General features: G+C 48.9%; 4 protein-coding genes across 4 annotated transcripts; 2 read left to right on the top strand and 2 right to left on the bottom strand.

Annotated features, from left to right (window-relative positions):
• Window positions 1–977: 977 nt before the first annotated feature.
• On the top strand, window positions 978–1,862 carry FSUBG_1754 (estradiol 17 beta-dehydrogenase; the record flags this gene model as incomplete). The annotated part of the gene is made up of 1 exon (XM_036679455.1): window positions 978–1,862. One exon carries the CDS (start codon window positions 978–980, stop codon window positions 1,860–1,862), a length of 885 nt encoding a protein of 294 aa, XP_036542671.1.
• An 81-nt stretch (window positions 1,863–1,943) lies between these two features.
• On the bottom strand, window positions 1,944–6,792 carry FSUBG_1755 (multidrug resistance-associated 1; the record flags this gene model as incomplete). Its single annotated transcript, XM_036679456.1, has 8 exons — window positions 1,944–2,718; window positions 2,779–3,175; window positions 3,256–3,305; window positions 3,364–3,527; window positions 3,583–3,893; window positions 3,955–5,702; window positions 5,755–6,536; window positions 6,598–6,792. 8 exons carry the CDS (start codon window positions 6,790–6,792, stop codon window positions 1,944–1,946), a joined length of 4,422 nt encoding a protein of 1,473 aa, XP_036542672.1.
• A 1,398-nt stretch (window positions 6,793–8,190) lies between these two features.
• On the top strand, window positions 8,191–9,498 carry FSUBG_1756 (uncharacterized protein; the record flags this gene model as incomplete). The annotated part of the gene is made up of 4 exons (XM_036679457.1): window positions 8,191–8,276; window positions 8,351–8,370; window positions 8,424–9,012; window positions 9,075–9,498. 4 exons carry the CDS (start codon window positions 8,191–8,193, stop codon window positions 9,496–9,498), a joined length of 1,119 nt encoding a protein of 372 aa, XP_036542673.1.
• A 2,164-nt stretch (window positions 9,499–11,662) lies between these two features.
• FSUBG_1757 (e3 ubiquitin ligase arih1l) lies at window positions 11,663–14,117 on the bottom strand (the record flags this gene model as incomplete). The annotated part of the gene is made up of 4 exons (XM_036679458.1): window positions 11,663–12,464; window positions 12,512–13,027; window positions 13,083–13,259; window positions 13,309–14,117. 4 exons carry the CDS (start codon window positions 14,115–14,117, stop codon window positions 11,663–11,665), a joined length of 2,304 nt encoding a protein of 767 aa, XP_036542674.1.
• Window positions 14,118–15,729: the final 1,612 nt, after the last annotated feature.

A 15,729-nucleotide genomic window follows, 5' to 3' on the forward strand; every position in this document is an offset into this window, starting at 1 on the left:
ATGATTATGGCGGCTCTGGCTTCTGTTGCAGGAATGGAGGTTCCATTGGGGTAGCAAGTTTGCCGGATAAGAGGCTCTAGTGGACTTCCAGTTATATCTGCAATCGAGCCTCCAGCGGCATCCTGTTCAAACCATTCTGTGATGGGTACTTCTTGCAGGACGACATCAGCAGTACAAAAGTAACTAGATGTGCTCTTATGTGCAGAGATCTTCCACCGGCAGGAGAGGGCGAGGCATAGCCCTAAAAAACAATGTATATTAGAATATTGTATTTGACTGTGCATATAAAGAAACTACCCTTTTGTGTCTCGTAGGAGAAAGGTCTCTTGGACAAAGTCCGGCTTTTTGGCTGGGGCAGACGGCATTAGTTTGGATTTCTTGATTGGGAGGCAGTATTTAGGGTATCCGATAGATGTAAAGTGGAATAATTCGAGGTGTTTATCGAACTACTCTTTCAAGTTCTATTATCTCGATCATATCCCGAGATTTGATCTAGCTGCAGTTCAGCATGACACCAAGCATTGCAATAACTCACTAAGCAATTGTGTTCAAGACATCCCGCATATCGTTAGCTCTGCGATAATTCCTCCATGTCTCATCGAGGTGTCGACGATGTCTGCGAGTAGTGCAGGAGGTGTTGGTGTCTACATATGCATGTCATCCATATGCATATGCTTCATGTAGTGGCTGACATGCATATGCATATGGATGACAGTTCCACGTCTAAAAGCACCCCCTGTAGCATCTGTATCATACGGTTCTTAATTCACCTGAGAGAAAAAATCCTGGTCACCAACACTCTTAGTCTACTTCTGCACGCGACTCCGATATCTCACTATCGATTCGACATAGGCATTGGTGGAGTTTGGACACAAACAGGGTATATATACGGCTATAGCAGACTTCTCCAAGCGTCAATACGCATAAATAGATCACCCCAAACTTTCCTAGCCAATAGTATTCCGTCTTTGAATACAATGAAACCAGAGAGAACCGTCCTCGTCACGGGCTGCTCCGATGGCAGCCTCGGATCAGCTCTAGCATTGGCATTCCATGCAGCTGGATGGCGTGTCTTCGCCTCGGCTCGGAACGTGTCCAAAATGGCAGTCATGAAAGAGAATGGCATTGAGCAGGTCGAACTAAACGTCCAATCAAGCGAGTCTATCTCACGGGCTGTCAAGACTATTCAAGCTCAGACCGGAGGATCCCTAGATGCCCTCGTCAATAATGCAGGCTTGGGGTACAGCATGCCTATCATGGACACAGATATGGGTGCCCTTCGTCAACTATTCGAACTCAACGCTTATTCTATTGTCACCATCTCCCGGGCCTTTCTTCCCCTTCTGCTTGCTTCCAAGCAAAAGAATGCTTTGATCGCCAATAATACTTCTGGAATGGGCATGCTTGGCTGTGGCATGCCGTTTCAGGGGGGATACTCTGCGTCCAAAGCAGCAGCAGCTAGTCTGACCGAGAGCCTTCGCATGGAACTCGCCCCCTTTGGTGTTAAAGTCGTCAATATCGTCACAGGCCGAGTGAAGTCGACATTCTTCCAAAACTCAAACGATGCTGTACTTCCTGACGACTCAATCTATACCGTGGCGAGGGAGGCCATTGAAGGCCCGATGAATGGGAGGACTTCAGTAAGCGATAGGGAGGACGCGGGAGAGTGGGCCAAAAGAGTAGTTCAGGACTTGACTTCTGTCAATCCGCCACATCTGGTTTATAGAGGAGGTCAAGCTGGTACTGGTAAGATAGCATCTATTTTCCCACTGGGCACATGGGACTGGTTGTTCAAGAAATGGTCGGGAATAGATGTGCTAGAACAGGAGCTTGAGAAGCGAAGGAACCAGGGAAAATCCTAGATTTGAGTACAGGTAGAAAGCCAGGGATTCATCTGTACCTACCAATACATTGATAAGCAGTAGACTATTGACAATGGGCACTTACTTCCCCCCAGCTCTTACAAGATTCGCAAACCTGCTTCCTTCTGTGCTAGCCAACTCTCGAGGATTTCCAACCTCAACAAGCTTACCAGTATCAAGAACAACAACTGTATCAAAATCCATGATCATATCCAAGCGATGACTTACGGCAATCACCGTGTATGCGTCAAACTCCGTCTCGATGATCCGCTTGATAATGAGTTCCATGTCCTGATCGACGCTGGAGTTGACTTCATCTAGCAGCAACAAGCCACCTTGGTCCTCCATCTTTTCTGTCATACTCCCAGGGCCCGTTGTCCTCTGCGCTCGGGCTCGGCGTCGCAGCAAAGCACGTCCCATCGACATTAGTTGTCGTTGACCACCGCTAAGAGTTGAAGACGTCATGCCAGCATCGATACCGCCACGACCCTGAACAAAGTCCCATAACCCGATATCTTCAAGGACGGATTTGCATTCATCCGGGGTCGAGAGGCCGGAAGGGTCCAGATTCTCCTTAAATGTCGCGCCGTCAGGTAAGAAAACGGCCTCTTGAGGCACCGCAATGACTCGTTGACGAAGGGCATCTCTGTCCAGCCTATTAAGTGGGAGACCATCAACCAGAAAACCTTCATTGGGGGTGTCTGGCAGAGGATCGAGGAGTTTCAGCAGCAAAGATACAAGACTTGATTTGCCACTGCCCGTCCGGCCGCAAATGGCCACTTTTTCTCCTGGTTTGATGCTCAGACAAACGTTATCAAGGGCCAAATCGGGTTCACAATCGCTTGAGCTCTCTATTCTATAAGTATATTATCAGCAATTATCCTCTTGTTAGCACTTGAAAGAGAGTTGCGCTTACTGATAGCTCGCTGAAACGTTGTTCAGTTCCACGCTGCCACGTTGTGGCCAATTCTCCGGGGGTGTCAGGTCCTCTCCCTCTTTTCCCTCAGGCTTGACTGTTGCGTTGAAGGTCTTGAGCCTGGAGATGGCACCTATGGATGTTTCGAGACGTGTGTAATAAATGATGATACCAGATAGACTTTCTCCGAAACTCATGAGAGTAACCAAAGAAGCACCCGTGAACCCCGAATTTGAGTGCAGTCTAACTGCAAGTATTGTCAATACTGCTGCCAGTAGCATAACTACCATATCCAAAACGAGATTGAGCCACTCCTGCACCATGGCAAGAAGGTAGGCGGGTTGTTGGCTTCTATTGAGTAGCCTAGCATTCTTAGAAACTTCATCGGAGATGTAGCCTTCATATCATCAGTATAATCTTATCCATCAATTGCTGGGATGGCAGCTTATTGATTTGCTCAGTGGGTTAGTCACTTACCAAAAGCTCTCAGAGTCGTAATACCCCTCACAGTATCCATGAAATGGGTGCTGAGAGTTTGTAAGTCATTGAATTCTCCATGGAGAAAGGTTCTGCTGTATAACTTACTACAGGGGGCTTTTAGCCTCGAGGTCCAGAAGCCTTAGCTGCCTAGAAGTCCTAAGATAAAACCTTTGCACTGAGTAGAGTATAACAGCCAGGAATGGATAACTAATAGCCAAGTATGCCGATGAGATTGGCATAACTGCAGCTTGTCCGAGTGCTTGGAACACCTATTCATTGATGTTAGTAGTAGTAAGCCAGGCTTTGCTCATCACACAAACTTACACAGAACAAGGTATTCAACAAAGCATCTGGAAGTTCAGTATCGATCAAATTGAGATCTTGTGAGAAAAGATTGGTAATGACGCCGGTGTCGGTCTGCGTGAAAAAGGACAATGGAGCCTGGACCAACGTTCTGAGTGTATCATGATGGAGATTCGAACCAGCTCTCTTAATAGACACGATAAAAAGAGTGATGCCGAGGAGTAACAACGAGATCAAAGCGGAGACCTGCAACAACGCGTATATGCCAACATAGTAAGCATGGGAGTGACTTCGGGTGTCGGATGATATATCGTCAGTCCAGAATTTAATCCCTGTAGATAAGCCCATTAGTTATGTGAAGAATAGTGACAGATTGAAGCATTGTTCACTTACAAATGGTGGGGAAATTGGTAAAGAACCCCCAGAGCGCAGCCAAGAAGAAACAGCAGAAGGCTACCAAGAGTCCCATACTCAGGAAATAGTACTTATAAACCTCCTTGTCGCCTGTTGCACGGTTCAGGTCATCAAGGTTGACTTCGGCTCCTGGGGAGCCGTCTAGTGAGCCTTGTGAGTCCACTTGTGCTTCAGTCCGTTCTTTTGAAGCTGTTGTTTCGGACATAGCGTCACTCTCACCACCTCCAGCTGAATCACGTATGCCGAGGCTCTTGACGTAGCCTCCTTGTTCAGCAAGTTCCTTGAAGCTGCCTTGCTCCTTGATAGTGTTGTCCCCGAGAGAGATGACGTGATCAGAGAACGGGAGAAAGCGAACGCTATGAGTACACAATACAACAGTCGTGCATCTCTCTCGAAGTAAGCCCCCAGGTCCAAATACTCGTTGGAAGACGTGCAGCTCTGTATCTGCATCGAGACCGCTGAACACATCGTCCAGTATCACCAAGTCGGACTCTAGATACAAGGCACGCGCTAAGGAAACTCGCTGCTTCTGACCGCCCGACAGGGTGATGCCATCCGATCCAACGTTGGTTTGATCTCCTTGGATGAGTTTTGCAAAGTCCACTGACAAGGCTGTGGCCTGGATGACTGAATTGTATCTCTTTTCGTCGTATAGTGAAAAGCCGAGAATGTTGTCGCGAATGGACCCATTCCACAGAAAAGCAGTCTGGTCACAGAAGCCGATACGAGGGTATCGCATACTCAACACTACACTCCCTTGGCTGAATGGGATTTCGCCCAGAAGGGCCTTGCAGAAGGTTGACTTCCCTGAACCCACTGGCCCAACTACCATGGTGAGAGAAGACTTTTTGATATGTGCATTGATATCTTGAAGAACAAAGGCATTTTCTTTCCAGCCAAAATTGCCATTCTTTATGCTAATCATGGCAGAGTCGGGTGTCGTTTCAATCTTTGAGCTACCCGTGTCTGCTTCGATTTCGGTAAAACTGAGATTCTTCTTGCGATCAGACAGGACTTGGCGGAAGTCATGGCGAGTTTCACATTCTAAAAAGGCCTGGATGCGTCCAATGCAGGCGATTCCAGAGACTAGTTCGGGTATAGAGGTGAAGATTTGAGAGAGGGGATTGGTAAGGAGCATCAAAAATGCCAGACTTGTGAAGACCTTTGAGGTATCAAGTGAAGCCCGAGTAAACGCAAGGGTCAGGGGAGGACTGATCAGCATGGGCGTGAAGCCAAGCATGGCGGCTATGATGAAGATCTTGCGGAACCGAGCACCAGCAGCAAGCTCCTCTACTCGTAACTTCTGAACGAAGGAGCTCACAGTGGAAGCCAGGCCGGAAAGCTTGAGGTTCTTCATGCCAGCAATGACTGTAGCTGTCAAACCGACGCGTTTCTGCACGCCTGTCATCCACGCTCTCTGAGAATCTCCTGTGAAGTTTACCAGAACTCCCAAGAGGGTGAAGCATACCACAACCACTCCTATGGGTACCAGGAAGACCAGTCCCAGCCTGATATACAACATCCACGCAGCTAGGGCAGCCTGTATAACGCCTGCCCAGACATTATGCAGCATTCTGAGACCGAGTCTGATTCTTTCTATGTCGGTACTCATCAGAGTTAGGGCAGCATTATGGTCGTCTGCTCCGATGCGGGCTTGTGTGGCTCTGGAGAATATCTCTGTCACCAATATAGATCTAGTCATTGCTCTCATGCGGTGGTGAAGATACCTATTGTATGTCAGTCTCGATCCAAAGACTTTCTAACTATAATCTGACGCACCAGCAAAGAGCTGCCGAGACAGCCATACCAAGGTAGATCAGTATTGCAGCACCTATGAAGCCATACCCCACATTGGCTTCAATTTCAGGCTGCGAGAGATGATCCAACAGCTTTTCAATGAAGAATGGTTGACAGAAGGTGAAGCCTAGAAGAGCGAGTCTCAAAGGGATTGGCAGAAGGAGAGGGACAATGAGAGTCTTGACGAGGACTTTGACGAGACCATAGCTGTCTCCTTTGAGTTTGCTGTAGTCCATGTTGGCCAAGAACCTATCATGGAGTTGCTTGCTATGCAGCGCAACATCCAGAGGGTAAAGATCATCCATGGATAGTGTAGATCTATAACCCTGCAAGAAAATACTGTTTAGCCATGACAGGACGCCGAGTGAGAAGATATTGCTGGTTTCTTCGGGGCTATGATCATTTCTGTCCCACTGTATCCATTTGTTTTTTGACTTGGTTTCCAGGAACAGAATGACGACCTTGACGGCCAAAGATGTTGTGAAGACGGCACTGTAGGTATTCTCTGGTGTACTCTCAGAGAGCAGGAACAGCGTGCGGGACTGGGCAATGTCGAACAATAGAGTCAGGAACAGAAAGGTGTTTAAGAGGATCGAGGGACGTGGACTCCGGTTATGATCAGTATAACTGATCATCACCATAGCCAAAGCTGCTACGAGATTGAGAACAGAAGATGCGATGAAGATTGGAGTGACATGGAACGAGCCCATGCCGACTTGAATCAGCAGCGCGATCTGAAGGCCAACATATGTTATGATAGCTCCCTGATGCCAAAGTTAGTTGATCAGAATTAATGGACCTATCTATATCTTGGCGACGACATACCAATTTGATGAGCTGGAAGATTGGTGCGTGAACCACTAGGGGCTTGCGTGACAGAGTGATAGCGCGCCATAGTGAGCACACGATAAACAAGGTGCATGGAAGAATAGAGAAGAAGAGCTGTTCAAAGTGAAGGTTGAAGTCGAACCGGTCTCGGTTCATGTACATCAAGCCAAACTCGCCATCGTGGAATGGCATCTTGGCAGACTTGGCTGTTGTAAGGGTGAAGAGTCTCGTGTGTAGATGAGATAACTCGAGGTGCTACTCGGGATACCTTAAGTCGGATTTGATTAGTCCGGGTTGGCACTTTCGCTAGATTGCCTGTTTACAGTATGCAATACAGATGGAGCCCAGCCTAGAACCAGGGCGTTTAATTGCATGGGCTAACTAGGTGCTGGGTAGTTGAGTTGAGTTGTCAGGAGTGCTTATGACAAGTTGGCTTACATTCCAAGGCACGCACGCAGCGCAGTGTTAATACTCCTTCCTATTTAGAACTATCAGCATTTCTCCGTCGACCCATACGCATGTTGGTGAGAAACGAGCACTAATAATGCGCTACGACCTTGCAAGGAACGATAAATAGCTTCCGTGGCCCCTAGCCCTACCAACCAGGCTGATGCTGCAGATTTCCGATGCAACTATAGCTTAACTGCGATTGTATTTCCGGATAAGCAGCTCAAAAAGAAAAAGAAACTGACCCCCAAACATCCAATGCATGCATGGCCCGCAATCCTTCGAGCAATACCTACTAATGTATGAGGGCCACTCTGTCCATGCGCGATACGGGGTTGATTATCTTTGCGAGGCCGTACGTACTCCGCTCAATAATAATCTGGGTCTGAGACAACTTGGAAGGTAGTATCAACTCGAGGCGAAAGCGCCGTGAACTGGCATGATCAGTTTTCGTGACCCCTGCTCGTGGCTGTTGGTTCTATGAAACGACCAACACTCGGCCAAGATTAGATAGGACAACTCCAAGTAGTGGTGAGATCTTGAGTCAGATCGATAATTAGTTAGTTTAACTAGTTGGTATCTAGACCAACTTTGAGTTAAAGCACAAAAGATAAACTACTCGGGAAGATCCTACACTTAACCCTTATGCGGTTACTGTGCGCGGGACGGCAAAATCCCCGGCTGGGCCTACACTAGACACCCCAGTCTACCTTAGCCCACTAAAACGAGCATCTTGTCAGAGTACTTTTGATATATGCAATCAGCGTCAAGATCCTCGTAATTCTCGGACTTGTACCTACTGGGCTATATCCAGCGCATACACCACGTTACATCCACCAGGTCTTCAGGGATACTCCATCCGTGATTCGTTATCCAACCACTCAACTCGACCTCATCCAAGGCAGCATTTCTTTGTACTGGAGTTTTCGTATGTATGCACGAGACCCTGTTCTACAGTAAGACCAACGCCGTCAATCACCGTGGGCTAGCCTACCGAAATAATACGATGCAAGTGAGCCAAGATATTAGTGGCGCTTCAACTCAATATAAATACTCGTCGGCATAGACAGACAGGTCTTGGGCTCCCCACGAATACAGCAGTCCAAAAAACGCCGAGAGGTCTCTCCTGCTCAAGTTATTAGTATGTTCTTGGAAGAAGTCTTGGAACCTACTCCCAAGAAATCACGATCTCGTCGATCCACTAGTCCTAGGGCTGTTCAACGACGAAGGTAAACAACTCGATCCTAGGGATCTTACCCAAGTTATTCTTGCTAACTCAGAACTTGGGAAGAATTCAGAACAGATTATCTCAGCGCAACCACCGTAAGTATAAACTAGTCTCATATCATCCATACTGGCTAACTGTTTGAATATAGGGCGAAGAGCAAAAGAGAGCAGCGAGGCTACCAAGACACTGCCTCAGTGCGCAGGCGAAGGCGAAGGCGAAGGCGTAGACCCCGAAGTGCCTGCGGTACCCATGTCTGATAGAAGCACAATGCAGCAAGGCTGTGGTCTCGACCGGAGCCAAAACCTCCATTACCTGCCAGGGAGCTACCACGAGCCTCTCCAGTATGCGAGCAGTTCCGAAAACTCGGTCGATTACTTTGAACGCCAACAACTGTCCAACAGCCAGCTAAGCTCTGCTCCAGCAACTGCAACCTCAGCGTGGTATTCAGCAGTTGATATGCATAACCTTATCACACCCGACGACATGGTGTCTTTGTTCTCACCGGACCGGGAATGGTCACAGCCAGACATAGAACGTTTGTCAGCACCAATGGAGTCCAACGCTACCAGGCCAGAGTCCCAACCCCCCCTGTGTTCTTGTCGTAGCAGCTCGCAGCCGGTGCTTGGACAAGTCCCAGAAGGCTTTCCGCTATGGCGCCAGAACGAACAAGGGCCTGATATGCGCAGGATCCCATCGGCGCAGAGCCATTCTGACTTGGACTCGCATAGATCACGCGGGTAAGCCATGATATTCCGACAATATCTCGTAACTTAAGCATCTCCACTAACACGCATTTCAGTGAGACCGGCCATCACGGACCGGGGCCTAGTCTGCATAACAGCGCCGCAGGAATGCAGCATTCGACGCTGCAAGAGCATGCCAATGCTTGCTGCAGCAGCAGGCTGTCATCTCTATCTTCCTCCAAAGTATCCCCATCGGCGGAGGAAACTAGCCCGTCTCCAGTAGCCGAGCTGACCCGCCGATTCGACTCCATCCTAGAAACCATGCGCATATCGGGTTTCCACAACTTTGACGAGATGGCAGTGGCTTACTATACTGGTCGGTTTAGCACAGGAAGTGTCCCGTCAATCATGCAGTGTTCTAGCCGGGGCCGGCGCTTGAAAGTCATACTGCAGAAACTTCACCAGGACAGCCAGGAATGGCCCAAGTGGGAGTCCCGTGGGCTCCACGAGAGCATGTCGACTGTAACTGGTAAGAATTAGTCTATTGGCCCGTCTCCAATCGACTTGAAACTAATCCGATTTCATAGCATCACTTTGCGTTGATGAAATTGAACGATTGATCAGGGAAGAATTTCCAGCTCAAGGTCAAGACAAATCACCATGTAGTGGGACGACACTCGAGCAACTTCTCTCAACTTATGATATTGGAAAGATCTTCTCCAGAAGCAAACAACAGTCATTATCTCCCCTTCCATCCGAGGTAGCTCCAGACAAGGTAAGCGAAACGTACTCGTCTTCGGATTTCACTAAGTTACGGTTAGATACCGCACCTCTGGTCATTGCTAACCGAACTGGCTGGCATACGGAACGTGTATTGCGATGAAATCGCTAGGTTATTACTTGGTATTCTTCTCTTATCCAGGAGACTTTTATAAAAAATAGATGCAAAACTTGTATTGTGAGGGTTATATATTCGTGCTTCCTAAGGGCTACTGCAAATATCTGTTCATTCTTGAATTAATGCACTGGCCAAATCAAGAGCAATTGTTTAAACCCATATTGTTGCAACAATTGACTAACATATAAGGCAAGAACATCGAATTGCTTGATATGTCTTCATAGATTCTATATGTGCCCAGCCTCCCGAACTATATTTCACTATTACGGCTGAGGTGCATATCTGACTTGGTTTAGTTCCGAGGTTTGTGGCAAAACTATAGTGTGTATTTACTTCTGCGGAAGCCGGGATACTTCCTTCGTGAGTTCGTAGACCTGCGTACGAGTACTGGGCCACACACATCTTCGAGGGAACCTCGCTTCTTAGTAGTCAATTACCTCGCCGGTCGAGAGCACCCGAATCCCATTGTCTATCAGTCTCTGCGGTGGCCGTTCCCAGTTTAGGACCTTATTGCCCCTGTCCCGGATATCCTGCCGCCTCTCATACCAGTTGTCTACTGTGACGGGGGTCGTCAAGCTCGTCGACGACTACCCGGTCAAATGGAACGATATGTGGGTGGTGTGGGAGACGCATCCATATGTTCATCTCCTTCCAGGACATTTGCGCATATTGCCACAAGAAGTAGTATTTGAAAACGGCCTGCTTAAGAGTTAGTTTTATGGAAGGGGGATACAATCTAGGACCGGTATCTAACTTTCTCCTTTTTAGCAAATCCCTCTCGGCAAGGGGGGTACGCAACAAGATCCGCGTCGGGACCAGCCTCTTTAGTTCTTCAAGTCTGTCTCGCTGTACGGTCTAAATTCCTTCTGCAAGACAGGCATCGTAAAGAGATAGGTAGTATATACAGCAGGTTGTGTCGTTTTTGGGGTCCGTATATGCCGAGATAATCTCACCGGTAGGCGATAAGTGTATTCTGTAAATGGCGGGAGACAGTTGGTCGGTATGGCGGCTGGAATGTTCTATAGAAAGACTCTCGTCGTCTTACTTCCCATGCATAGTTACTGAAACGACCCGTCTCTGATCCTAATCGGTAATATGCCAAGTAGTTGGTCCACCAACAGGGATATCACCGCTTAAAGCAAAGTACCTGGACTCGTGATCAATCATATTGCTGAATTCTTAAACGATGAAAAGCATGGGGATTAAAGAAGAATGGAGCAAGGCAAATGTGTGTATGGGTAGTCTAGATGGTAGGTCTGAGGGTGTGTTGGTTGTCAGTTATATTAGTTGGTAGCCCTCGACTACTCTACACATCTGTTGCCGCGCCGCAGTATAATGTTGCCGCTTATCAGGTCACTAGTTAGTGCGATGAGTGCCTCGGGGGACAATAGCATGGGCAATTCCTAGAGTATGTGGTACGTTGGAAGACGGGACGGCAACTATCTTGTCGTGCCTTGTGAATTGTGTGGCCTAGATATTGGTGCAGGTTATCTCGTCCTCATGAACCTTTCAGCCACAATAGAGGCATTTTGGGAGAGGAATGAATAATTTATGAAGAAATATCAAGGCTAGATGACATCAAGAACTATCCATCCTATCGCTGTACGACCCAATGCTCACACTCGCTTATGCTTATGCTCCTACCATGACATGTCATGCGTCTAGAGAGTTCTGTTGGCCTTTGCGTAACATCCCATGCGACAAAATTAAACCCTAGACCAAAAAAGAAAGACTATCATACCAAAAAGAGACAATCTGTCAATCTTGCTCAAGATGAAAACTGTATAAGAAATCGTTTCGTCAAGTTTATGCAGTCACAGTAGCTGCAGCGGCTATCTCCCCCTCGGGATCACCGGGCTCTACAAACGTCCGCCAGACATCGATCCGGTTCGTTCCCGGAGTCCGTGGACCAAGACCGGCGAGCTCGGAAGACCTGCGGTTCTCGCTGCGTCGCGTACCCTTCCGACTGCGCGAGCTGTGGCTGTAGTACGAATCGTCGTCGTCGTAGGTATTCGGATCACGCTCCACGATCAGAGGACCTACACCTCCGCGATATCCCTCCTCTATCACGGGCGGTGGCATCCCCATTGGTGGTGGGCGCATGCTTGGAGAGTCTGGGGCGTAGTGGTCTTCGGCATGGCGTCTGTCCATGCGGCCACCGTAGTATCCTCCGCTTCTGGGGGTGCCTCTTTCAAAGTCTTTGGGTGATGGGGGAGCACCGCCCACGACTCTGCGACCTACACGGCGAGGACTATCGCCTGAGTAGGGATCGCTAGACCTAGGTATTTCTGGAGCACCGCCAATATCGTATTCGTAGTCTTTTCCATGATAATACGACCTGCGGACCAATTCATCGTCACGTTCCTCCTGTTGTTGACGCATAATAGCTTCTTCATCGTAAATCGGGGGCCGTGTAGGTTTAGACTTTCGCGGCCGTCTGGCAACACGAGAATCTTCTTCAGTGCTATCTTCACGAAATACTTGAATCTCGCCTCGATGTGTAACCTCTTGCTCGTGATCGGATTCGGGAGCATCAGGGTCAAACCATGGACATTCGCATCTCTTGGGTTTCTCTCCACACACGACGCAAAATTCGGCACCACATCGACTGTATATGTTAGAAGAATCCATATTCAAGTGTCAAGGAATACTTACCACAAGGCATGATTGTCACCCTCTCGGAGCTGAGCTGAAGCACCGCATCTATAACATCTCTTCTGCCCTTCGACTCTGACATACTCAAGAAATCTCGCCGTCTCTTCGTCCCTAGGACACTTGCTCGCAAAGTGCCACCTGCCATTACATGCAACACAGACTTTGGTGTTGCACCGATCACAACGAGCAGCTTTGCGTCCCGTCTCGCGATCGTGGTAAATATCAGCTGGTCGAATCCGTTCACCACATCGTCCAGAGGGACAATAGAGCCTGTTCCTGAGGGAGTACTCGACAAACTTCTTGTTCCATATTCTTTTAAACGTAGAATCGAAAAGCTTATCAACATGCTCCAGACCAATGTGAGCATCGGTGCAGCATGTTGGCGGCATATGTTCAGCCTCTGTCATTGATTGCTTGAACCGCCTCTTCAGACAGCTGTGGCACATGCGATGGCCGCAATCAAGCTTCGGGCATTTGGATACAGGGACTTCGTCTAAACAGCCCTTGCAATCGCGTCTGAGAAGCATGGCTGTTAGTAATTGATCGCCGCAATGTGATTGGTGCCACTCACATCAGACGTGGACGGTCTGGGGATGAATTTCTGGATGAATCAAAGCCGCTGCGGGCTATACTTGGGGGACGTCGAGAGGACTCCCTTGAGACTTCAATGGTTTCAATTGTAGCTATAGGTAGCCTCCGAGGGCGGCCCTCACGCACTAATTCACGAGACTCAACCACCTTGGCAGTTCTGATTCTTAGTTAGTATTGGAGATGAGAACCAATTGTAAATAGCTTACCTCCTGGATGCTACAGGTGGCCGAGAAGCACCGAGCACACTGTTAAATCTTGTGGGAAGACTGTATCTAGGTGTATCGCTGATCTCTCGTCTCAGAGCAGGTCTGCGGTCTGGTGAGCCTCTTTCAGAAGAAGCTTGTCGATATCTTATTTCTCTTTCGTCCGAAGTCGATGGCGATGGTATTCTATTCCGTCTCCGTGGTGTTCTTTTTTCATCTGGCGAACTGAGATAATCGTCTGGGCTGGGTGATCGGCGGTGTCGACGATGATGGCGTCTATGTTTGTCTTCTGGTTCTTCCACCACAACCTCTATCTGGTTCTCATCATCGCTCTCCTCCTCGCTCTCACTGTCGCTCTCGCTGTCACTATCTGTCGGCGGTGTCGACTCTGGCGTAGGTTCTCTCCGTCTTCGGACCACCTGCCGGGGCCTCGCGGGCTCCGGGTGTCTACCCCGTGGCTTCATAGCCGGCCAGCGGTCATCATCCTCGTCGTCTTCGTCTGCTTCATATACCGAGAACTGAGGGCGTTTCTTGTAGACATCTGTCGAGGCACGCATCAAGTGTGCTGGCGGCATGGGCATTGTAGGCGGGTATGCATCGAGGCTCATACTCCTGTGGTATCCCCTGGGTGTCCTGCCGTTGGGCCTTTGTAGTTCGTCGATTCGTGTCCGATGGGGCATTGGGTACTGGTTATAGGGCACGACGTCACTGGGGCCGTACCAATCGTGAGATTCAGGGCGGAGGGGCCTGCGACGCACGAGTGGAAGTCGGGCGTCTCCATCAGCGACGTCTCGATCGTATCCCAGCCTCATTTTTGCTGAGTGGGATGGATGGACTCCTGCAGGACCCAGAAGGGGGGGACACGGCACAGCGCAGCAACAGCACAGCTCAGCGCGCGCTGGACAGTGGACAGCGAGAGTCTGGTGTCCTAGGCTGGACTAGTGTATATGTCGGAAGGTAACGGGCAAGGGCCAAAGTAGTCGTGATGACGAGCGGTCGAGCCACTCAACGAAGTCCACGCTGCGTGAGCAATTGCACCCCCCAAAGATGATTGGAGTCTGGGGGCTGATCATGCATGGCAACCGCAGCTTGCAGCGTCACGTCGAGGTCGGGTCGAGTCGAGTCGGAAGTTGGGGCGAGAGGTAGAGAATGGAAAAGGATTGGATGTGTGTGGTTCTGCTTCTGGTGCCTTACAAGTTGGGCCGCGAGACGACGTTGTCTCTCGGATGGGCCTCAACGAACTAGTACAGGAGAAAGTGAGGAAAAAAAGAAGAGATGATGAATTGAATATCAAAAAGTCGGAGAGGAAAAGAGGAGAGTAACACAGACAATCTCCATATGCAGACCTTGAGCAACGTTCCTCGGCGTCTGCACTCTCCGTAAAGGTAGCTTGCTATGCTTCCACAGGATAACGCGGCAGACCAAGTTTGGGCGCGGTTTAACTAATGGCCAGTTACCTCACCTCACCTAACGCATCAGGCATCTAGAAACGAATCAAAATGCCCCTCCCCCGCGTGGGTGGGTTTTGAAAATGGCCAGGCCAGGCCAGGGGGTTTGGGTTGGGCTGGGATGTTGCAGACCAGGCCCTGTCTGTCCCTGTGCTCTTATTAGACCCCGTAACGACTGATGTCGAGTTCATAGAGTACTCTATAAAGTCATATGTGCTCGCAGCCTCGCACAGCATAGCACCGTACGAGCTAGAATCATACGAGTCTGGACGGGTATGTAGGAGTAGTTAGTTCTTGTCCAACGATAACTTCGTGGGTGGCTGGTATCCCCAAGCAAGAAAATATGAGACTGTGGATGATCAGTTTTTGTCGGTGTGATGTCACGTGGCTGAGCTAACTGAGACATTGCATTACACCAACAGAGCAGCACATGAACCCCCAAATATTCATTGTCCACTGATTGATCCTTTGTTCAGCTAGGAATGCAAGTGCTGTATATCTTATGCAAGAAATATCTATCAGTGCCTGTTTTTGATACTCACTGGAGAAATAACATCACTGTGGCAAGAACTGGCCTTGGTCCTCAGACAACTCAAGACAGAACATCATGAGTCTAGCAATAACTCGCCCCCACTAACATCATCAATTAACCCAACCCCTAAAACCTCACCCGAAACTCTATGACTTTAAAACCATCTTCCGTTCGCGTGGGGTTAGCCCGGACCTTCGTCATACCGGCGATTTCTTCATGTGGGTCATTGAACTCGGCCCGGTCCAGACAGCTATAACGGGGCTCCTCGGAAGGCCATTACAATATGACGGCGTTCCTGCCGATCTTCCAATGGCTTTTGTTTGATTGTGATTTTGACTTCCTTAGCAATCTGCAGGGTCTTTCACACCCCTTATAGTTAGTATCGTTATCCTTGCGAGCATGTGTTGACAACCTACGGGAGGGAAGCAAACTCAGGACCTTGAT

Source organism: Fusarium subglutinans (assembly GCF_013396075.1).
Source record: "Fusarium subglutinans strain NRRL 66333 chromosome Unknown NRRL66333_c0000014, whole genome shotgun sequence".
Classification (NCBI taxonomy): domain Eukaryota; kingdom Fungi; phylum Ascomycota; class Sordariomycetes; order Hypocreales; family Nectriaceae; genus Fusarium; species Fusarium subglutinans.